Below are 25,793 nucleotides of genomic sequence, written 5' to 3'. Positions count from 1 at the left end.
AACCTATTCAGCTTCTTTCTTATCTCTAAATATCAGGTTATAACAGCCTCTCAAAATCCAGAAATAATTATCACCACTCTGGACTTAATGTGCCTGCTCTAAAAGTTTACAATCTAGGCCCCTGTTTCTTACAAACATTTTCTAATGGTGACCATACCATTGTTTTTTTTGTTTGTTTGTTTCTGGCTTATTTTGTCTCGCCAAATGTCCCACATGTTCGTTCACATTATTGCAGGCCTCACAACATGTTCCTTTTTGTAGCAGCACAGCCTTCATTAATAAGTATACATCATCATTTGTCATTCTACTTCTTGAGTGCATCCTTCAGTCACCTGCTTTCATTACATATCATGTAGAGGGCCCAAAGACCACAAACCATCAACATTCTCAATTTTGGATAATTTCATTGTTCCCAAGAGACAGAAAACCAATAAGCACACCCTTACCAAATAGGAAATCTAAACCTCCTCTTAACTCTTGCCCTTCACCCCATTACTAATCTCTGCTGCTGCTGTGGTAGTGCTGACAGTTTCCTTTTGAACATAGCTCATAGCATGCAATAGCAGTTTTCCCCCTGTACCCTGGCCTTAAACACTCTTTATACAAGAATCATTTGAAGTAATTCTTACAAGAACTCATTCATATTTCTGGTGTGAGTCAGTGAGACACATATGTATATGCAACCCTTCCACTCTTGTTCATCTTCAATATGGTAATATCACTTCTAGACCCACCGGAGAATCACCTTCACTCCTATCTATTCACTTACATTGGAGTTCAACCTCATTAGCTAATGGTTCACCCATTTTCTAGTTTGCTAGGTGCTGGAATGCAACACACCAGAGATGGATTGGCTTTCAATAAAAGGGAATTTATTTAGTTGACGTATAGTTCTTCAGAGGAAAGGCACCTAACTTCCAACCGAGGTTCCTTCATATGTGGGAAGGTACAGGGCAATCTCTGCTGGCCTCTGGGTTCCAGAAACTTTCCCCAGGATGATTCCTTTCTGCCTCTCTAAAGGCCTGGGCTGAGCTGCAAGTGCTGAGATGAGGTGTGCTGAGCTGCTTGGGCTGTGCTACTTTGAGTCTCTCATTTAAGCACCAGCCAATTAAATCAAACGTCATTCATTGCAGCAGGCATGTCTCCTAGCCGACTGTAGATATAATCAACAACAGATGAGGTTCACGTGCCATTGGCTCATGTCCACACCAATAGAACTAAGCACCTTCACCTAGCGAAGTTGACACCTGAATCTAACTACCACAACCCATCTCTAGCTTCCAGGTAGCTGTAAGTCCCCTGTATTCTGTATTATAAGTCTCTGATTATACCTTTATGCTGGTCATAAAAGTGGAATCATACAGTATCTTTCCTTTTGTGTCTGGCTTATTTCACTTAGCATTATGTCCTCAAGGCTCATCCATTTTGTCATGTGCTTCAGGACGTCACTTTGTCTTCTGCTGCATAATATTCCATCATATGTATATACCACATTTTGTTGATCCACTTGTCAGTTGATGGGCATTTGGTTTATTTCCATCTTTTTGCGATTGTGAATAATGCTGCTATAAACATCGGTAAACAAATGTCTGTTTCTGTTGTTGTTTTCAGCTCTTCTGGGTATATACCAAATAGTGCTATTGCTGGATCATAGGGCAACTCGATATTTAGATTCCCAAGGAACCGCCAAACAGTCTTCCATAGTGGCTGCAACATTGTACATTCCCACCAGCAGTGCATAAGTGTCCCAGTTTCTCCACATCCTTTCCAACATTTATAGTTTCCTGATTGTTTAATATAAGGCATTCTGATAGGTGTGAGGTGGTATCTCATTGTAGTCTTGATCTGCATTTCTCTAATAGCCATTGAAAATAGGCATCTCTTCATGTGCTTTTGAGACATCTGTATTTTCTCTTCAGAAAAATGCCTATTCATATCTTTAACCCATTTTATTATTGAATTATTTGTTCTTTTGTTGTTGAGTTCTATGATTTCTTTGTATGTGATTTCCAAATATTTTCTCCCATTGAGTTGGCTGCCTTTCACCTTTTTGACAAAGTTTTTTGAGGTGCAGAAACATTTGATTTTGAAGAGTTCCCATTTATCTATTTTTAATTGTGTTGCTTGTACTTTGGGTATAAAGTTTAGGAAGCTACCTCCTATTACTAGGTCTTGAAGATGTTTCCCTACATTTTATTCTAGAAGCTTTATGGTGCTAATTCTTATAATTAGGTGTATGATCCACTTTGAGTTAACTTTTGTGGAGGGTGTAAGATAGGGGTCCTCTTTCATTCTCTTGGCTATTGATACACAGTTCTTCCAGGCCCAATTATTGGAAAGACTATTTTGTCCCAGTTCAGAGGATTTGGGACCCTTGTCAAAAATCAGTTGACCATAGATTTTGTCACTATTCTGCACTTTCAAGTTGATTCCATTGGTCAATGCTTCTGTTTTTGTGCCAGTACCATACTGTTTTGACCACTGTCGCTTTATAATAGGTTTTAAAGTCAGGGAATGTTATCCTCCCACTTCATCCTTTTTTTTAAGGATGCTTTTAGCTATTTGGGGTCTCTTTCCCTTCCAGATGAATTTGATACTTAGCTTTTCCAAATCTTCAAAGATGGTTGTTAGAATTTTGATTGGTACTCTGTTGAATCTGTAAATCAGTTTGGGGAGAATAAACAACTTAACTATATTTAGCCTTCCTATCCATGAGCAGGGAATGTCCTTCTACCTATTTAGAGCTCCTTGATTCTTTTAGCAATGTTATGTAGTTTTCTGTGTACATGTCCTTTACTTCTCTAGTTAAATTCATTCCTAAGTTTTTTATTCTTTTAGTTGCTATTTTGAATGGAATTTTTCCTTAACTGATTCCTCACCTAGCTCATTGCCTGTTATAAAATATTATTGATTTTTACACATTTATTTTATATCCCACCACCTTGCTGAATTTGTTTACTAGCTCAAGTAACTTTGCTGCAGATTTCTGAGGCTCTTCCAAGTATAGTATCATATCATCTGCAAAGAGGATTTTACTTCTTCCTTTCCAATTGGATGCCTTTTATTTCTTTGTTCTGCCTGGTTGCTCTAGCTAGAACTTCTAGCAAAATGTTGAATAATATTGGTGACAGTGGGCTTCCTTGTCTTGTACCTTATCTTAGCAGAGAGGCTTTCAGTTTCTCTCCATTGAGTACAATGCTGGCTATTGGTTTTTCATATAATCCCTTTATCATATTGAGGTAGTTACCTTTGATTCCTATCTTTTGGAGTGTTTTTATTGGAAAAGGATACTGAATTTTGTCAAATGCTTTTTCACCATCAATCGAGATGATCATTTGATTTTTCCCTTTTGATTTGTTAATGTGCTGTATTACATTAATGGATTTTCTGAAGTTGAACCATCCTTGCATTCCTGGTATAAATCCCAGTTGGTCATGGTGTATCAATTCTTTTAATGTGTTGTTGGATTTTATTTGCTACTATTTTATTGAGAATTTTTGCATCTATGTTCATTAGGGAAGTTGGCCTGTAGTTTTTCTTTTTTATAGCATCTTTACCCAGTTTGGGTATTAAAATGATATTAGCTTCATAAAATGAATTAGGTACAATTCCTGTTTCCCTCAATTTTTTGGAAAAGTTTGTCCAGGATTGTTGTTTGTTCTTTCTGGAATGTTTGGTAAAATTCCCCTGTGAAGCCATCTGGCCCTCAGCTTTTGTTTGTAGGAAGACTTTTGATGACTGATTGACTCTCTTTACTTGTGATTGATTTGTTGAGATCTTCTATTTCTTCCTGAGTCAGTGCACCTTGTTTCTGTGTCTCAGGAATTTGTCCATTTCATCTAAGTTGTCTAGTTTGTTGGCATATTGTTGTTTATAGTATCCTCTTATGATTTCTTTTATTTCTTCAGTGTCTGTGGTAATGCGTCTTTTCTCATTTCTGATTTTATTTGCATCCTCTTTTTTTTTTCTTTCTCAACCTTGCTAGTGGCCCATCCATTTTATTGATTTTCTCAAAGAACCAACTTTTGATTTTATTGATTATTTCTATTATTTTTTGTTCTCCCATTCATTTATCTCTGCTTTAATATTTGTTATTTCTCTTCTCCTATTTACTTTGGGGTTAGTTTACTGTTCTTTCTCAAGTTCATCCAGGTTTGCTGTTAAGTCCTAGATATTTGCTCTTTTTTTTTTTTAATATAGGCATTCAAGACAATAAATTTCCCTCTCAGCCAAGCCTTTGCCACATCCCATAAGTTCTAATAAGTTGTATTCTCATTTTAATTCATCTCCAGGTAGCTGCTGATTTCTCTAGCAATTTCTTCTTTGGCCCACTGGTTAAGACTGTGTTATTAATCTGCATATATTTGTGAATGTTCTCATTCTTTGGTGGTTATTGAGATCCAGCTTCATCCCATTGTGATCACAGAAAGTGGTTTGAAGCATTTCAGTATTTTTAAATGTATAAAGACCTGTTTTGTGCCCCAGCCTAAGATCTGTCCTGGAGAATATTCCAGGAGCACTAGAGAAGAATGTATACCCTTGAGTTTGAGGTGCAACAACATATATATGTCTGTAAGGTCTAATTCATTTATCAAGTTATTTAACTTCTCTGCTTCCTTGTTGATCTTCTGTCTGGTTGTTCTATCTATAGAGGAGAGTAGTGTGTTGAAGTCTCCTACTATTATTGTTGAAATATCTATAGCTCCCTTCATTTTGCCAATGTCTGTCCCATGTACTTTGGAGCTCCTTGATTGGGAGCATAAACATTTATGATTGTTATATCTTCTTGGTGAATTGACCCTTTAATTAGTATGTACTGTCCTTCTTTGTCTCTTTTGATGTTTTTACATTTAAAGTCTGTTTTGTCCAATATAATATAGTTACTCCTGCTTTCTTTTGGTTATAACTTGCATGGACGATCTTTTTCCATCCTTTCACTTTCAGTCTATTTGTATCCTTGTGTCCAGGATGAGTCTCTTGTAAATAGCATGTAGCTGATCATATTTCTTCATGCATTCTGCCAATCTCTATTTTTTAATTGGTAAGTTTAGTCCGTTAACATTCAGAGTTATTACAGAAAAGGCATTTCTTGATTTCACCATCTTATCTTTTTATTTTATTTGTCAGATCGATGTATTCTTTTCCCTTTTCCTCTTTGTATTCTTTAAATTACCCTTAGTGGTACTTTTCACTTCTGTGCCCTCCTCCAGACCTCCCTCTCCTGTCCTTTTTGTTCAACTGGCAGAACTCCGTTTAGTATTTCTTATATGGCTGGTCACTTGTTGACAAATTCTTTCAGGACTTCTTTGTCTGCGAAAGCTTTAATCCCTCCCTCAGTTTTGATGGACAGTTTGACTGGATGCAGAATTCTTGGCTGGAAGTCTTTCTCTTGCAGGATCTTGAATATATCATACCACTGCCTTCTTGTCTTCAGAGTTGAGTAGTTTGAATTCAGTCTTATTTGATTTCCATTGTATGTAGTTGATTGTTTTTCTCCTGCTGCTTTCAGGATTTTCTACTTCTCTTCAACATTTGACAGACTGATTAATGTGTGTTCTGGGGAAGGCTTATTTGGATTTATTCTGTTTGGAATTCGTAGGGGTTCTTTGACTTGTATATTTATGTCCTTTATGAGGGTTGGGAAGTTTTCCCCCATTATATCCTCAATTACTCTTCCTAGCCCTTTATTCCTCTTTTCTCTTTCCTGGACACCAGTGACTCTTATATTTGTGTGCTTTGTTTTGTCTCCCTGAGTGCCCATCCAGTTTTTTCCATCTTTTTTGCCATTTGCTGTTTTGAGTCTTCAAAGTTAATTATCCTGTCCTCTATATCACTTATTCTTTCTCCTGTCTCTTCAAATCTGGTGGTGTATGCCTCTAATATGTTTTTTATTTGGTCAACAGTCTTTAATCTCTGTGATTTCTGCTATTTTTCTGTTTATTACTTCAAATTATTCTTTGTGCACTTCTACTGTCTTGATCTCCTTTATGTCATTTTGCTGTCCCGCTTATTATATTAAGTAGAATTGTATAAACATCTTTGATTAGTTGTTCCAACGTCTGTGTCTCCTCAGGTGTTTTAATCTGGTCATTAAGCAGGACTATGTCTGTCTGCATTGTGATATGCTTAGTGATCTGCTGTCTTTGTCGCAAGTAGATGCTTTGATTGATTTACTGTGGGAGTTGATTTATTTCAGTAATCTAAGTCCTTGTGTTTGTGGGATGGTTGTACAGCAGGGAGCAGGGCACAGGGTAGAGCAGTCAGTACAGTGATTTGTTTCAGGGAAGGTATGGGCACAGGTTGGGGATGTTATGCTGGTGCTTGTGAACACGGGCACCCAGCATCCAGGGAGGATGTAGCTGTGCAGATGCACCAGTCAAGGGGATGTAACCCTGGTGTGTGCTGGTCTAAGGCACGGGGCCCTTTTGCACATGCATAGAACTGTGGCAGCATTATGCCTTCATGGATTGGGGGCAGATGTGACACGGCTGTGCAGGTTGGCACTTTCTCAGAGCTGGGAAGTGAGGGTGAGGGCTGTGCACCTGCATGGTTCTAGGACTGCTGTAATGTGCAGTTCCCAGAGCTGAATGATGTGGTTGGGTGCCCGTGTACATGTGTGGGCCTGGGAGTGCCATAGACAGATACGCTGAGCTCAGGGAGAGCAGGGTGAAGCTATGCAACAGTACTGGGAAGGGGGGGCCGGGGATAGCCTAGGTATGGAGGTTAGTGCCTGCAAATTTTATGTGCTGGTAACAGCCTGCAGGGAACAAGGAAGGGGAGGCAGTGCCTGGGAGGGGTGTAGGAGAGACGGGTTGGGCTGCATTTGGGGTGTGGGTGTGGGGCAGGTATGTGCACCTGTTGGGGTGGGGGCACCTGGAGCTCTGGGAATGGCAGCGACTGAGGGGGTTCAGGTGCATGGGGTGTCGGGTGAATCTGCAGTCATGGGGCTGCACTGGTGAGGGTAGCGCATCCAAGGAACGTGACCTGGCTTACTTCCTAGTCCCATGTACCAGTCCGTGTACTTACGTGTGCTCCACCGCTCCATGCCTCCACGCCAGGCTTCAGCTTTCTTCGTCCCAGTTCCTCAGCCTCTGCATCCAGGGCTGGCCCTTGTGGTACAGAAGGCTCTCCTATGTCAGCCGCACTCCCGAATTGCTGCCTCAGTCACCCCCCTGTCCCTTCTCTAATTTTCCAATGGAGCAGGGCTAATCTCAATCTGCTCTCTGACATGGTTTTCATAGTTTAAAATCAATTTAAAAATAAATCCACTTTCTAGTGTCTGATTGCTCTACAGACTGAAGGCTAAGCTTTTTAATAAACTCTAATGAAGAATTTAGTTCAGTGTATACATCTTGAAAATGTAATGTTTATGTTTATGATTTTAAGTTGAATTGGAAATTATTATGTGGTCTTTTATTCCAGATATTTTCCAGGTATGGCGACATTGTAAAGTAAGTATTCACATTAAGTTCTAAAACTTCAATTAAAAAGTCATCTGAGGGTGCCCAGGTGGTTCAGTGATAGAATGCCTGCCTTTCATGCAGGAGACCCAGGTTCAATTCCTGGACCATGCACCCTCCCCCCAAAAAAAGTTATCTGCATGTGCTTCTCCATTATTTCTTAAGTGGAAGTAGATTTACCATTTTTTAATTATAAAACAGATATTTGAAAAGAAAAAAAAACAGATACTTAATATAACAAAGAAAACAGAAGTATTACCATAACATTCTGATGTATAGTCCAGACATTCTTCTAATTACATGAACACATGTAGACAATTTCTAAGATTCAGTTCTACATGTGCAATTTTATTTTTTTATTTGATATTATAAATATCTCTCCATGTAGTATAAAGATACATGTTTAATGGTTTCATAGTATTCCATTTCATAATTCATTTAAACAATCTTTAAAATTTCTTACCATATTACTAAGAACTAAAATTATTTCTGTTATCTAAGACTCTGATTACACAAATATTGGTTACTAGAAAATGTGTTATTAGGTATACTATAATAGATTCCATTTGTCAAATAAGTAAATGTAAAAACCAAATATTTCAATGCATATGGCAGGTAAAAGCTTATGAGACTGATAAGAAGAAAACATTCCTGACTTTGTTGGATATTGAAGGTAAGACTAGAAACATACAAAAATAGTAATGGTGATATCATTTGAGGTTAGAGTTAAGAAGAAGTAACTGAAGAGTCTCATACTTAATTCACTTATAACCAATACTTCAAGATACATTCTAGCACATATTTAAAATCCCAAGAATTTCAAACATATTTACTTTTCTAGTTTTTCTTCTAGCTTTCCAGAAATGGATTTTAAGTTGTTGAAATGCATTTGCCTCTTAAGATTATTAACATCTTCTAAACTTAGTTTTCAATTAAAAATCATTATCAGAAATGCTTCTGGGTAAATTTTTGGGTCTTCAGAATAGTCAAAATCATCATCATTAATCAAAGCACTAATAATGATGGTGATGATATCACACTTAATGAGCACATAGAATGTGCTACATTGTTCTAATCTCTTTACATATATTTTCTCATTTAATTATCACAACTATCCTATAAGGTAGTTACTATTATTATCCCAGTATTAGAGAAAGGGTAGCATGTAAACCTAAGGTCTTATTGCTAGTTAGTGGTAGAGATGAGATTTGAATCCAACGGCCTGATTTCAGATCCTGTTGTCTTAACCATACCATTTACCTTATCTTGATTTTTTTTTCTAAGAATTTCTGAATGACTATTCTTACAAATGTATAATTATAAACCATGAGAATACTATAAGATTAAAGATGCACAGTTATAAGCACCTATAAACAGAGAAGACCTGGCCTACTCTAAGAGAGTCAGGGATGGCTTACTTAAGTCAGTATTCTTTTAGTAGAAACCTAAAGGATGGGTTAAGTAGGCAGAAAGGATGAGAGGAGCATTTCAGGTAGATGGAATAACTTGGGCAAAGGACCTGTGATAAGAAAAAATAAAGTGAGATCATATAACAGAAAGAAGGCCATTGTGACAGATTATTGAGCTAGGGGGAGAGATACAAGATGAGGCCAGAAATGAAAGCAGTTTCCAGATCATGCTTCTTGGCCATGTTACTAGAGATTTGGTTTTTCATCTTAAGAACACTGAAAAGTTTTACATAAGAGGAGACATGAGTGATTTTAAAGCTTATTCTGGCTTCATATAAAAATTGGATTAGAGGGGAGTAAGAGCAGATTAGGGAGACTAGTCAGAAAGCTCTAACAGTAGGCCAGGGAGAAATGGAATAAGATGATACGGATGAAGAGGTAGAAACTGGTTAGATTTGAAAGTTGATTACATTTGAGGATTTTGAGAAGAAGAATGTATAATACTTAGTGATAAACTTACATTATATATGGGGATTGGGTAAGGAAGAAGGAAGTCTTATAAATGATACTGAGGTTTCCCTGAATAGTGTCTACTTCCTATTGTGTGTTTAATAAATATTTGTTTAAATAGTACATCATATAACTTTATATTAAGAATGGTGCCACGAGAGGCGGGGCCAAGATGGCGGCTTAGTAAGGTAGGCGCGTCTTAGTTCCTCCTCCAGAGCAACTACTAGGTGAACAGAAACAGTGCAGAACAGCTCCTGGGGCCACAGCAGGGAATGGACACACAGCGTATACAAGTCTGGACTGGCTAGACTGACTGCGAGACTCTGCTGCGGTGAGATCCCTGAGTGGTGCGTGCTTCCCCGAACCGCGGCAGCTGGCGGCTGGAGCTCCTCCCTCCCTCCTTCCCGGGCCGGCTGAGAGTCTCGGAGAGGCAAGTTTCCCAAGCTGCGGTGGCCAGCGCCCCTCTTTTGCGGGCGACTTCCTGGACCGGCTTCGAGTCTCGGATCACAGGGCTACCCAAGCCGTGGTGGCCGGCAACTGGCGCCCCTCCCCCGCGGGCGGCTTCCTGGTCCGGTGGCGAGTTCCCCAGGCCGCAGCGGTCGGCGACCAACGCCCCTCCCCCGCAGGCGGCTTCCTGGTCCAGTAGTGAGTTCCCCGGGCTGCGGCGGCCAGCGACCGGCACACCTCCAGGGAGAGGAGGGAATTTCCGACAGTGGCAGGGACTGGGTCCAACAAAACACCAATAGGGGCATTAATAAAGGAGCCACAGAGTCCCCTCAAGCCGCGGTGGCTGGCGCGCCCCTCACGCGCAGCCCCCAGGACCAACTGAGAGAATTGGATCGGAAATCCCCAGGCCACGGAGAACGGTGACCGGGGGGGATCCTTTCCAAACATGTGAGACAAACGTGTGCCACGAGCACCACCTACTGGGCAGAATAAGAAAAACAGAACCCAGAGATTTCACAGAAAAATCTTCCAAACTTTTGGGTCCAACACCCAGGGAAATCTGACTAAATGCCCAGACGCCAGCAGAAGATAACGGATCACGCTCAGAAGACTGAAAATATGGCCCAGTCAAAGGAACAAACCAATAGTTCAAAGGAGATACAGGAGCTGAGACAACTAATGCTGAATATACGAACAGAAATGGAAAACCTCTTCAAAAACGAAATCGATAAATTGAGGGAGGACATGAAGAAGACATGGGCTGAACAAAAAGAAGAAATAGAAAAACTGAAAAAACAAATCACAGAACCTATGGAAGTGAAGGATAAAGTAGAAAAGATGGAAAAAGCAATGGATACCTACAATGATAGATTTAAAGAGACAGAAGATAGAATTAGTGATTTGGAGGATGGAACATCTGAATTCCAAAAACAAACGGAAACTATAGGGACATGAATGGAAAAATTTGAACAGGGGATCAGGGAACTCAAGGACAATATGAACCGCACAAATATATGTGTTGTGGGTGTCCCAGAAGGAGAAGAGAAGGGAAAAGGAGGAGAAAAACTAATGGAAGAAATTATCACTGAAAATTTGCCAACTCTTATGAAAGACCTAAAATTACAGATCCAAGAAGTGCAGCGCACCCCAAAGAGATTAGACCCAAATAGGCGTTCTCCAAAACACTTACTAGTTAGAATGTCAGAGGTCAAAGAGAAAGAGAGGATCTTGAAAGCAGCAAGAGAAAAACAATCCATCACATACAAGGGAAACCCAATAAGACTATGTGTAGATTTCTCAGCAGAAACCATGGAGGCTAGAAGACAGTGGGATGATATATTTAAATTACTAAAAGAGAAAAACTGCCAACCAAGACTCCTATATCCAGCAAAATTGTCCTTCAAAAATGAGGGAGAAATTAAAACATTCTCAGACAAAAAGTCACTGAGAGAATTTGTGACCAAGAGACCAGCTCTGTAAGAAATACTAAAGGGAGCACTAGAGTCAGAACCGAAAAGACAGAAGAGAGAGGTATGGAGAAGAGTGTAGAAAGAAGGAAAGTCAGATATGATATATATCGTACAAAAGGCAAAATGGTAGAGGAAAATATTATCCAAACAATAATAACACTAAATGTTAATGGACTGAATTCCCCAATCAAAAGACATAGAATGGCAGAATGGATTAAAAAACAGGATCCTTCTATATGCTGTCTACAGGAAACACATCTTAGACCCAAAGATAAACATAGGTTGAAAGTGAAAGGTTGGGAAAAGATATTTCATGCAAATAACAACCAGAAAAGAGCAGGAGTGGCTATACTAATATCCAACAAGTTAGACTTCAAATGTAAAACAGTTAAAAGAGACAAAGAAGAACACTATCTACTAATAAAAGGAGCAATTAAACAAGAAGACATAACAATCATAAATATTTATGCACCGAACCAGAATGCCTCAAAATACGTGAGGAATACACTGCAAACACTGAAAAGGGAAATAGACACATATACCATAATAGTTGGAGACTTCAATTCCCCACTCTCATCAATGGACAGAACATCTAGACAGAGGATCAATAAAGAAATAGAGAATCTGAATATTACTATAAATGAGCTAGACTTAACAGACATTTATAGGACATTACATCCCACAACAGCAGGCTACACCTTTTTCTCAAGTGCTCATGGATCATTCTCAAAGATAGACCATATGCTGGGTCACAAAGCAAGTCTTAACAAATTTAAAAAGATTGAAATCATACACAACACTTTCTCGGATCATAAAGGAATGAAGTTGGAAATCAATAATAGGCGGAATGCCAGAAAATTAACAAATACGTGGAGGCTCAACAACACACTCTTAAACAACGAGTGGGTCAAAGAAGAAATTGCAAGAGAAATTAGTAAATACCTCGAGGCAAATGAAAATGAAAACACAACATATCAAAACTTATGGGATGCAGCAAAGGCAGTGCTAAGAGGGAAATTTATTGCCCTAAATGCCTATATCAGAAAAGAAGAAAAGGCAAAAATACAGGAATTAACTGTTCACTTGGAAGAACTGGAGAAAGAACAGCAAACGAATCCCAAAGCAAGCAAAAGGAAAGAAATAACAAAGATCAGAGCAGAAATAAATGAAATTGAAAACATGAAAACAATAGAGAAAATCAATAAGACCAGAAGTTGGTTCTATGAGAAAATCAATAAGATTGATGGGCCCTTAGCAAGATTGACAAAAAGAAGAAGAGAGAGGATGCAAATAAATAAGATCAGAAATGGAAGAGAGGCATAACTACTGACCTCACAGAAATAAAGGAGGTAATAACAGGATACTATGAACAACTTTACACTAATAAATACAACAATTTAGATGAAATGGACGGGTTCCTGGAAAGACATGAACAACCAACTTTGACTCAAGAAGACATAGATGACCTCAACAAACCAATCACAAGTAAAGAGATTGAATTAGTCATTCAAAAGCTCCCTAAAAAGAAAAGTCCAGGACCAGATTGCTTCACATGTGAATTCTACCAAACGTTCCAGAAAGAATTAGTACCAATTCTCCTCAAACTCTTCAAAAAAATCGAAGTGGAGGGAAAACTACCTAATTCATTCTATGAAGCCAACATCACCCTCATACCAAAACCAGGCAAAGATATTACAAAAAAAAGAAAACTACAGACCAATCTCTCTAATGAATATAGATGCAAAAATCCTCAATAAAATTCTAGCAAATCGTATCCAACAACACATTAAAAGAATTATACATCATGACCAAGTAGGATTCATCCCAGGTATGCAAGGATGGTTCAACATAAGAAAATCAATTAATGTAATACACCATATCAACAAATCAAAGCAGAAAAATCACATGATCATCTCAATTGATGCAGAGAAGGCATTTGACAAGATTCAACATCCTTTCCTGTTGAAAACACTTCAAAAGATAGGAATACAAGGGAACTTCCTTAAAATGATAGAGGGAATATATGAAAAACCCACAGCTAATATCATCCTCAATGGGGAAAAATTGAAAACTTTCCCCCTAAGATCAGGAATAAGACAAGGATGTGCACTATCACCACTATTATTCAACATTGTGTTGGAGGTTCTAGCCAGAGCGATTAGACAAAAAAAAGATATACAAGGCATCAAAATTGGAAAGGAAGAAGTAAAACTATCACTATTTGCAGACGATATGATACTATATGTCGAAAACCTGGAAAAATCCACAACAAAACTACTAGAGCCAATAAATGAGTACAGCAAAGTAGCAGGTTACAAGATCAACATTCAAAAATCTGTAGCATTTCTATACACTAGTAATGAACAAGCTGAGGGGGAAATCAAGAAACGAATCCCATTTACAATTGCAACTAAAAGAATAAAATACCTAGGAATAAATTTAACCAAAGAGACAAAAAACCTATATAAAGAAAACTACAAAAAAACTGTTAGAAGAAATCAGAGAAGACCTAAATAGATGGAAGGGCATACCGTGTTCATGGATTGGAAGACTAAATATAGTTAAGATGTCAATCCTACCTAAATTGATTTACAGATTCAATGCAATACCAATCAAAACCCCAGCAACTTATTTTTCAGAAATAGAAAAACCAATAAGCAAATTTATCTGGAAGGGCAGGTTGCCCCGAATTGCTAAAAACATCTTGAGGAAAAAAAACGAAGCTGGAGGTCTCGCGCTGCCTGACTTTAAGGCATATTATGAAGCCACAGTGGTCAAAACAGCATGGTATTGGCATAAAGATAGATATATCGACCAATGGAATCGAACAGAGTGCTCAGATATAGACCCTCTCATCTATGGACATTTGATCTTTGATAAGGCAGTCAAGCCAACTCACCCGGGACAGAACAGTCTCTTCAATAAATGGTGCCTAGAGAACTGGATATCCATATGCAAAAGAATGAAAGAAGACCCATGTCTCACACCCTATACAAAAGTTAACTCAAAATGGATCAAAGATCTAAACATTAGGTCTAAGACCATAAAACAGTTAGAGGAAAATGTTGGGAGATATCTTATTGATCTTACAACTGGAGGCGGTTTTATGGACCTTAAACCTAAAGCAAGAACACTGAAGAAGGAAATAAATAAATGGGAGCTCCTCAAAATTAAACACTTTTGTGCATCAAAGAACTTCATCAAGAGAGTAGAAAGACAGCCTACACAATGGGAGATAATATTTGGAAATGACATATCAGATAAAGGTCTAGTATCCAGAATTTATAAAGAGATTTTTCATCTCAACAACAAAAAGACAGCCAACCCAATTGCAAAATGGGAAAAAGACTTGAACAGACACCTCTCAGAAGAGGAAATACAAATGGCCAAAGGCACATGAAGAGATGCTCAATGTCCCTGGCCATTAGAGAAATGCAAATCAAAACCACAATGAGATATCATCTCACACCCACCAGAATGGCCATTATCAACAAAACAGAAAATGACAAGTGCTGGAGAGGATGCAGAGAAAGAGGCACACTTATCCACTGTTGGTGGGAATGTCAAATGGTGCAACCACTGTGGAAGGCAGTTTGGCGGTTCCTCAAGAAGCTGAATATAGAATTGCCATACGACCCAGCAATACCATTGCTGGGTCTCTACTCAGAGGACTTAAGGGCAAAGACACAAACGGACATTTGCACACCAATGTTTATAGCAGCATTATTTACAATTGCAAAGAGATGGAAACAGCCAAAATGTCTATCAACAGACGAGTGACTAAACAAACTGTGGTATATACATACGATGGAATATTATGCAGCTTTAAGACAGGATAAACTTATGAAGCATGTAATAACATGGATGGACCTAGAGAACATTATGCTGAGTGAGTCTAGCCAAAAACTAAAGGACAAATACTGTATGGTCCCACTGATGTGAACAGACATTCGAGAATAAACTTGGAATATGTCATTGGTAACAGAGTCCAGCAGGAGGTAGAAGCAGGGTAAGATAATGGGCAATTGGAGTTGAAGGGATACAGACTGTGCAACAGGACTAGATACAAAAACTCAAAAATGGACAACACAATAATACCTAATTGTAAAGTAATCTTGTTTAAACACTGAATGAAGCTGCATCTGAGCTATAGGTTTTTGTTTTGTTTTGTTTTGTTTTGTTTCGTTTTGTTTTGACTTTACTATTATTACTTTTATTTTTGTCTCTATATTAACATTCTATATCTTTTTCAGTTATGTTGCTAGTTTTTCTAAACAGATGCAAATGTACTAAGAAATGATGATCATGCATCTATGTGATGATGTTAAGAATTACTGATTGCATATGTAGAATGGTATGATTTCTAAATGTTGGGTTAATTTCTTTTTTTCCGTTAATTAAAAAAAAAAAAAGAGAAGGGGTAATTGGAGCTGTAGGGATACAGACTGTACAACGGGACTGGATATAAAAACTCAGAAATGGACAGCACAATACTACCCAATTGTAATGCAATTATGTTAAAACACTGAATGAAGCTGCATGTGAGGTATAGGTTTTTTGTTGTTTTTTTTTTCTTTCTATTAATGTTTTAATACTTATTCTGTTGTCTTTTTATTTCTTTTTCTAAATCGATGCAAATGTACTAAGAAATGATGAATATGCAACTAGTGATGTTATTAAGAATTACTGATTGTACATGTAGAATGGAATGATTTCTAATTGTTTTGTTAATTCTTTTTTTAATTAATAAAAAAAAAAAGAAGACATAGATGACCTCAACAAACCAATCTCAAGTAAAGAGATTGAATTAGTCATTCAAAAGCTTCCTCAAAAGAAAAGTCCAGGACCAGACGGCTTCACATGTGAATTCTATCAAACATTCCAGAAAGAATTACCAACTCTCCTCAAACTCTTCAAAAAAATCGAACTGGAGGGAAAACTACCTAATTCATTCTATGAAGCCAACATCACCCTCATACCAAAACCAGGCAAAGATATTGCAAAAAAAAGAAAACTACAGACCAATCTCTCTAATGAATATAGATGCAAAAATCCTCAATAAAATTCTAGCAAATCGTATCCAACAACACATTAAAAGAATTATACATCATGACCAAGTAGGATTCATCCCAGGTATGCAAGGATGGTTCAACATAAGAAAATCAATTAATGTAATACACCATATCAACAAATCAAAGCAGAAAAATCACATGATCATCTCAATTGATGCAGAGAAGGCATTTGACAAGATTCAACATCCTTTCCTGTTGAAAACACTTCAAAAGATAGGAATACAAGGGAACTTCCTTAAAATGATAGAGGGAATATATGAAAAACCCACAGCTAATATCATCCTCAATGGGGAAAAATTGAAAACTTTGCCCCTAAGATCAGGAACAAGAAAAGGATGTCCATTATCACCACTATTATTCAACATTGTGTTGGAGGTTCTAGCCAGAGCAATTAGACAAGAAAAAGAAATACAAGGCATCAAAATTGGAAAGGAAGAAGTAAAACTATCACTGTTTGCAGACGATACGATACTATACGTCGAAAACCCGGAAAAATCCACAACAAAACTACTAGAGCTGATAAATGAGTACAGCAAAGTAGCAGGTTACAAGATCAACATTCAAAAATCTGTAGCATTTCTATACACTAGTAATGAACAAGCTGAGGGGGAAATCAAGAAACGAATCCCATTTACAATTGCAACTAAAAGAATAAAATACCTAGGAATAAATTTAACTAAAGAGACAAAAAACCTATGTAAAGAAAACTACAAAAAACTGTTAAAAGAAATCAGAGAAGACCTAAATAGATGGAAGGGCATACCATGTTCATGGATTGGAAGACTAAATATAGTTAAGATGTCAATCCTACCTAAATTGATTTACAGATTCAATGCAATACCAATCAAAATCCCAACAACTTATTTTTCAGAAATAGAAAAACCAATACGCAAATTTATCTGGAATGGCAGGTTGCCCCGAATTGCTAAAAACATCTTGAGGAAAAAAAACGAAGCTGGAGGTCTCGCACTGCCTGACTTTAAGGCATATTATGAAGCCACAGTGGTCAAAACAGCATGGTATTGGCATAAAGATAGATATATCGACCAATGGAATCGAATAGAGTGCTCAGATATAGACCCTCTCATCTGTGGACATTTGATCTTTGATAAGGCAGTCAAGCCAACTCACCCGGGACAGAACAGTCTCTTCAATAAATGGTGCCTAGAGAACTGGATATCCATATGCAAAAGAATGAAAGAAGACCCATAACTCACACCCTATACAAGTTAACTCAAAATAGATCAAAGATCTAAACATTAGGTCTAAGACCATAAAACAGTTAGAGGAAAATGTAGGGAGATATCTTATGAAACTTACAATTGGAGGCGGTTTTATGGACCCTAAACCTAAAGCAATAGCACTGAAGAAGGAAATAAATAAATGGGATCTCCTCAAAATTAAACACTTTTGTGCATCAAAGAACTTCATCAAGAAAGTAGAAAGACAGCCTACACAATGGGAGACAATATTTGGAAATGACATATCAGATAAAGGTCCAGTATCCAGAATTTATAAACAGATTGTTCAACTCAACAACAAAATGACAGCCAACCCAATTACAAAATGGGAAAAAGACTTGAACAGACACCTCTCAGAAGAGGAAATACAAATGGCCAAAAGGCACATGAAGAGATGCTCAATGTCCCTGGCCATTAGAGAAATGCAAATCAAAACCACAATGAGATATCATCTCACACCCACCAGAATGGCCATTATCAACAAAACAGAAAATGACAAGTGCTGGAGAGGATGCAGAGAAAGAGGCACACTTATCCACTGTTGGTGGGAATGTCAAATGGTGCAACCACTGTGGAAGGCAGTTTGGCGGTTCCTCAAAAAGCTGAATATAGAATTGCCATACGACCCAGCAATACCATTGCTAGGTATCTACTCAAAGGACTTAAGGGCAAAGACACAAATGGACATTTGCACACCAATGTTTATAGCAGCATTATTTACAATTGCAAAGAGATGGAAACAGCCAAAATGTCCATCAACAGACGAGTGACTAAACAAACTGTGGTATATACATACGATGGAATATTATGCAGCTTTAAGACAGGATAAACTTATGAAGCATGTAATAACATGGATGGACCTAGAGAACATTATGCTGAGTGAGTCTAGCCAAAAACTAAAAGACAAATACTGTATGGTCCCACTGATGTGAACCGACATTCGAGAATAAACTTGGAATATGTCATTGGTAACAGAGTCCAGCAGGAGTTAGAAACAGGGTAAGATAATGGGCAATTGGAGTTGAAGGGATACAGACTGTGCAACAGGACTAGATACAAAAACTCAAAAATGAACAGCACAATAATACCTAATTGTAAAGTAATCATGTTAAAACACTGAATGAAGCTGCATCTGAGCTATAGGTTTTTGTTTTGTTTTGTTTTGTTTTGTTTTGTTTTGTTTTTTCTATTATTATTACTTTTATTTTTTTTCTCTATATTAACATTCTATATCTTTTTCTGTTGGGTTGCTAGTTCTTCTAAACCGATGCAAATGTACTAAGAAACGATGATCATGAATCTATGTGATGATGTTAAGAATTACTGAATGCATATGTAGAATGGTATGATTTCTAAATGTTGGGTTAATTTCTTTTTTCCGTTAATTAATAAAAAAATAAAAAGAAAAAAAAGAAAAAAAAAAAAAAAGAATGGTGCCACCATTTATCTCCTTTACCATGCTCTAAAGGAACGTGGGAATCATCCTAAATAATCCTTTTATCCTTGGTGTAATTTGTATGATATTTTTCTGTGTTTCCACAGCAGGTAAATGTAGTATTTATCTCTGTTGAAACTGATTCATAGGTCTGTCTCCTCCAATGGACTAGGCATTTTCTTTAGGGTAAAAACCATGTCTTACTGCCTTTATATTATCCTTGCGTAATACCTGGGCTCCAGTGATTGAAGTTTGACCAAATGAAAAAACAAGATACTCTTTTAAGAAAAGAGTATTTGCCATTGTACCTATCTCTTTGTTCTAAGATATTGAGTTAGTTACACAGAGATTACAAAAACAGCCTTAAAATTGTTTATTTACAAATAGATGAGATGATGCATTGTTTGTACATAAACAGTGCCCCTAGAGAACGACGTTTAGTGTTTCCTTCCGTTTCTAGGACTCTGCCCTGAGGATAATGGTTCCTGGTGTTCTTCCTCATCTGATTCAGAAGAAGAAGGATATTTCCTTGGACAACCAATCCCTCAGCCACGGCCACAGAGATATGCTTACTATGCAGATGACCTTTCTAGTCCGTCTTCAGCACTCCCTGCCCCTCAGTTTGGTTAGAGGACAACTAAATTCAGGAAGAAAAAGGAACAGAAGGGTAAAAATTGTATTATTTCTTAATCTAGTAGCTGTTTGGAGACCATTTGTTTAAAGTTAACCATTAACCACCTGAACTGTACCTTTTTTCTTCCATAGAAAAGTTGCTAAAATAGTTTGTGATTTTCCCATATGAGGGCTTCACTACTGTTCACACTGTCAGATTAACATTTGAAAGATGTAATTTCTCCAGTTTACCTTCTTTGAATGTTGCTAGGTTTATGTGACATCTTGTGCCTATGGGTGCCATATATTATATGGGTTCTTGAGTGCTTTGGCCCTCAAGAGAATAATCAAGGAACTGTTGCAAGGTGAGTGGACAGAGGTGTTGATTTTAGAAGACAAAACTTCTGCCACCTTTGTAAAGCACCTGTCTTTTTTATGAAAGTCAAGTTGGCTCAGGTCCTGCTGGGTTTGTCCTGTGAGGCATGCCCATAGTTACCCTGACCTGGCTAACACTGTGCATCATATTGTGCAATGTCAGCTTGTCCCCTTTCAACCCTCATTAGCCAGGTAAGCATTGTATTGTATTAGCTCCAGCTCCAGACTAAAAATTCATTGCTATTTATAATGTAGTATTTCATACACTTAAGTGTATTCCTAATTTAATGGTGCAAATATTCATGTACATACTGAACAGTTCAGATTTTAAAGCTGATATTTTTATATCCTTGAATTGCAATTTGTTTGTTACACTGCAGTCCTAGATGTGTTAGGGGCCCAGAGACAGCATTTATGGATGAAATGATTGCTTGCATTTTAGTCAGCGTTTTTTAGTTTAGATGTTCAAATTTATAGTGCCTAGTTATGGAAGTTCAGTTTTGTTTTTTGTTTTTTCAATATTAACAAGACTGTATGCACGGTAGGGCTATGTAAATACTCTTTAAAGCTATGGCCCTATTAATCTTACGAATGTTATTTATGGGTGAAGCAGTGTAAACTGTATTAATGTAAAAAGAAAAAAACCCACATACCTGTGGAACACATGTAAAAACAAGTAGAAGCTGTTTGGGTGAATGTTTATTTTCCCCTTTGGGAATGTGGGGGAGTTTGTCTTTCCCAGTTTCAGCAAGGTAGTGATCCTATTGTGGGGTAAGGGAAGGGATCTAAACTACAAGGATCTGCTTTTTGTGGCAAAGGACTTCTTAGGTTTCTTTGGAGAGGTTTTCCTTTTTTATCCCACCCTTCCAGCTAAATTGTTGGCCTTTATTAGCAGTTTTGAAAACTGAGCCTTCTGGAGTCTGTAAATTTGAAGATGCTGTGCCACTGAATACTTCAAGTTAAAAACGAGGTTCTAGTGAAAGAGAAAATTATGTTGGATTTAAAGTAATGAGCTTATATTTTGCTATGTGCCATTTGTGTATATACATCTTATTCCAAACTAAAGATCCTAATAGCATCCCAGAACTGTTAGGGAGTTATTTACTAAATAACAAACTATAGTTCTGAATACAAATCTTTGCAAATGTATCCAAATAACTTCCATTTTGTTCTTCTCTTCAGGCATGATTTATTTTTCATCACTCTACCATTAACAGACCACCATATAACTCCTACTATCTGCTGCTCTTACTAGTAAATAGGAAATACTACTTGAAGCAGAGAGGCAGGGCAGAGCTGTTAGGCCTTGGAGAGGACAGACATCAGTTTGATAGGTGAAAACCAGTGGGTCAGTGAGCTCTGGACACAGCAAGTTTTTGTATCTGGGCTAGATAAACCCCTTCCAAAAGCATCAAGGATGAGAGAGCTCTTTACTCAGTAATTACATCATCATGTCTTGGTCTGGTGTATTTAAAAAACATACTAGCATTGAAAGGGAAATAAGTACACATGGCAAAACAGTTCAAACAGAAGAAAAATTAAACAGTGAACAAGTTCCTTTCCACTCTTAAACCCCAGAACCCCCAGCTTCCATTCCCAGAAGTACCCACTATTATCCATCTCTAGTCTATCTTCAGGAGATGTGGAAAGCATAGCTATATAAATTTATTTCTTTTTAAAATGGTAGCAAGCTATATGCACTGTCTTGCTTTTTTCATGTTCTATATGTAGACATGCCACATTGGTGCATATAATTACTGCCTCATTTTTAAATAACTGCTTAATATTCTTCAAGTACGTACTTTATCCTACACTGGCACATATTTAAATATGCATTTAAATTCTGAGCAGCAGAATTACTGGGACAAAGCTATGTATTTCAACTTTTGATGGATGCACCAATTTTCCTCCAAAAAAAATTCTACTGGTTAACACTAATAATGTAGGGAGGGCTTATTCCATCACAACTTTACATAATGTCTTAACAAACTTCTCGATTTTGAAGACGTTTTAGAACCTATGCTTCAAACAGCCAGCATCATTATAGAAAAAACTACTGCAATGTTGCCTATACAGACCAGATTTAAAAAAAAAACACGGATCACAAAGGTAATCTTTAGCTTGGAGAAATGCAGGTATGCACTAAAGGCACTGCCCTCAATAATTTTCAAGTCATTCTCAAAAGATCGCTTGCTTTTGCTTCTGATGACAATTACCCTGGTCATTTCTTAATTTTCTTATATAAGAGTTATATAGATTGTCAGAGATGTAAGAAATACAGACATTCATTCTCAGTTTAAATCTTCAAGCTTTAAGTTCAGGTTAGTAGTAAGCAATTACAGAAGACTAGCTCTATAAAGTAACGAAGTGAAGCAACTGCTTTGTGGTTCTGTAAAGAGTTAGGCAAAAGAATAAAGCACATAGTTGCCAAAAGGTTTTGGTCGTTAACAAGAGTGCCAAGTATCTGGTCAGCCACTTAGCTCTCAAATTTGGTTGCAAGATAAATATCAAATATTCGAACTCTGCCTCTAATCTCTCCACATGGATGACAAGAACACTAGTGTACATTCCTCACTTCTGAGCATATATAGCCTCCACTTTGCCAGAGAGAATGTTTTCCTTAAGACCCATGAAGGGGTGCTGTCAAAATGATGCAAACATGAGCTTTCAATTCTCATTAAAGGAAAATGATTAATTTTGTATATGCACTTGCTATTCTCTACACTCTGCTTTCTGGTTCCTGGGTTAAATAAAAAGTACCATAAGTGAAAGGAGATTATCATTTGCTATCTATTCCTCTCTCTTTGATTAGACAACTGAGCCAAGCAAATGACATTAGCACAGAATTACTGGTCTAAAATAAACTCACCACAAAGATGATCTTGCAGAGTGGTGCAAAGCACACAGGACTCCAAGATGCAGGACATCTGGGTTAGGAGACCCAACTCATTAATTCAAGCAGGTCAAGGGTTCTGACCCAATTTCCACTTCTGTAAAATAAGACTGTTAGACCATCTCAAAGGTTTCCTCCAGCTTCAGTATTTTGTGGAAACTGAACTGAAATTTGTTCAACAGAAAAGTCTTCCCACTCAGCACAAAGTATTCCCTCCTCTAACCAACATATTTGGCAAGGATTCCTGAAGGAGGAACCACCACACCCCTCTGTACCCCAAAGACCACAGGTGATGGGAGTCAGAAACTTTAAAGAGGGTCAGTGGTTTTGTTTTTTTTTACATTAATGCTTGAGAGTCTGAGTGGGCAAGATGTTGAAACTGATGAAAAAGAAGATTGGGGATGGTTATCTCCTTATCAGTGCATATGTTTCAGGCTAGCTGTATCTTCGTTAAGTATAAAGTCTGGAGACTGCATAAAGTATCTAGAAGGCAAAATATTTCCTTTCATCATGTGACATTTTTCTAAGTACAGCTTTTTTTCTACATATGAGAAGGCTGCTCTTGGCAGCAATCTTAGTCTTGACTCTCTAAACATGTTGTAAGCAAAGTTGAAAAGATGCTGATTATGTTTAACTAATCTTAGTCCTAAAATAGGAGGATTGAATTACTAGGTTCATTTCACTTAAATGAACTTCTTCTCAAACCCCTTCTTGGGTCTTGACACAAAAGACAAAGAGATTTTGAGTACCAGACTACACTGTGCCTGTGGGTAGCTATCACCCTACATGCCATTTGTCCCCTACCAACTACTCCTGTGAAGCCAAAAGTTGCTCTTTATACTAGCTCCAAGTAGAAGTCACAGGTGAGAATATGGTAGTTGGTGACCGAGGATAAAGTGAAAAACAGGAAAAATCTACTGATACTAGGATTTGAACACTCTCAAAGATTTTGGAATGTCTTAACTGCACATACATTACACAACAATGAAAACTAATTTGCAAAAGTTAGTTTATGTCTGCTGGAGCTTGGGGTTTAAACCTAATTCTGAATGCTTACCAAACTGTTTCAGCTCTTACCAAGAATACAAAGCTTAGAGTTGAAAGATATGGTTTAAAAACCAGGCTCTGCCAGAATATGAAAAAAGGTCCCTTCATCCTATGTAGCTTGATATAATGCCTCAATACATTTTTGTATAGACGATATAATTCCTGGATACATCCTAGAGTATATTAAGCAGATAATCAAAAAGTATTGGGAAAGTCCCTTGGGGATGGGAGGAAAAATGTGGCACTATTAAACCTTACCACCATGGAATCCCCTGATACTGAGTCAAATTTTAGGGACACCCAAATCAATTAGCCATGCCCTTGGTCTTGGGGCTTAATCTTGTGAAGCTTATGTAGGTAGAGAAGCTTTGACTTCCTATAGGTATGCCTAAGAGTTACTTCTGGAGGACCTCTTTTGTTGCTCAGATGTGGCCTCACTCTCTAAGCCCAATTCTGCAAGTGAAACCATTGCTCTCCCCTCTAAGTGGGACATGACATCCAGGGGTGAAAGTCTTCCTGGCCGTATGGGAGATGACTCCCAGGGATGAATCCAGCCCTGGCACCATGGGATCAACAATTCTGTGTGGACCAAAGGGGAAAAGAAGTGTAACCAATAAAGTATCAGTGGCAGAGAGCGTTCAGAGAGTCAAGACGCTACTCAGGAGGTTGCTCTTATGCAAGCTTCAGTTAGACCTTGCTACCTATCATAACTTGCCAAACCCCAACCAGGACCATTCCAGGCAATCCTAAAGAACACTTCAGGCAATTTATAAGATTCCACAAGGGTTCCGGGCATGGGTGTAACTTTCCAGAAACCTATAACCTCCAGATGGGTCCCTGGTCCAGATAAGTCCTGAAACCTAGAGTGCCCAGCCTCTCCAGAATATCAAATAGTTTGATCACCCTACCCAAATTGGCAGACCCTTCCAACATGATAAAGTTAGAATGGCCAGATCACAAACCACTAAAGAGAGGGATGGAAAGATCAAAGGTGATGATGGAATTATACAGTGAAGATAGGATTTAACAAATGAATACGAATGCTGAATCTCTTGTAGTCTCCTGTATCTTAGAGCAGCTAGAAGTAAAACCCTAAAATTGTGAATTGTAACCATGTCAAACTATGAAAAATGTTCTACAACCTGATTGTGGTGCTGCGCTTTGAAATTTATTGCTTTTTGTATATTTGTAATTTTTCACCAAAAAAAAAAGTCTATTGTGATTATAAAAAGTATTTAGACCTTCTAATCTATATTCTGGAGCTACTAGAACAAAAAATCTGAGAGGATCGTATGGTAGCCCATGACAGACTCTGGGATCTGTCCTGTAATTACTTGTTGAGGGGTTCTCTGGAAACTATTCCTTTTTTATTTCTTTGCTTTGTATAGACGATATATTATACAATAAAAATATTTTTTTAAAAAAAACAGACTCTACCATTTGATTGCTCTGTGACCTTGGGTACATTATATGTATCTTTCCTTTGATGTTAAAATGAGATTAAAATCCTCACCATTAAGGTATTACATGAAATATGTTTTGTGAAGCAAAACAAATACCCAGAATGGTAGTTCTGAGGTTTTTTCAGATGATGGAATGGCTGAAAGATACATTGCTTTTCTAAATTTTATAAAGAATTTAGTATACAAAACTGGAAATAAATATATCCGAGGCTATATCCAATGGGAGGTATATTATTAGATTCTACTCTATGTAAGTAGAATACAAATTTTTAAAATAATGGGAAAACATTAGAACCTTATATAATTTCAGTTATAATAGGATAGAATAAAAATGCCATTAATCAAAGCAGGGTTTTTTTT

General features: G+C 37.6%; 1 protein-coding gene across 1 annotated transcript in view; it reads left to right on the top strand.

Annotated features, from left to right (window-relative positions):
• Positions 1–25,378, top strand: part of LOC143691704 (uncharacterized) — a 54,558-nt gene extending 29,180 nt beyond the window's left edge. Inside the window, exons 2-4 of the mRNA XM_077170617.1 lie at positions 7,423–7,451; positions 8,076–8,133; positions 19,504–25,378. Coding sequence (XP_077026732.1) covers positions 7,423–7,451; positions 8,076–8,133; positions 19,504–19,673 — 257 coding nt within the window. The 3' untranslated portion in view covers positions 19,674–25,378. The remainder of the gene's footprint in view (positions 1–7,422; positions 7,452–8,075; positions 8,134–19,503) is intronic.
• Positions 25,379–25,793: the final 415 nt, after the last annotated feature.

This window comes from Tamandua tetradactyla, chromosome 7 (assembly GCF_023851605.1).
Source record: "Tamandua tetradactyla isolate mTamTet1 chromosome 7, mTamTet1.pri, whole genome shotgun sequence".
Taxonomy (NCBI): domain Eukaryota; kingdom Metazoa; phylum Chordata; class Mammalia; order Pilosa; family Myrmecophagidae; genus Tamandua; species Tamandua tetradactyla.
Note: the sequence above shows the minus strand (reverse complement) of the source record. Positions and strands in the feature narration are given on the sequence as shown.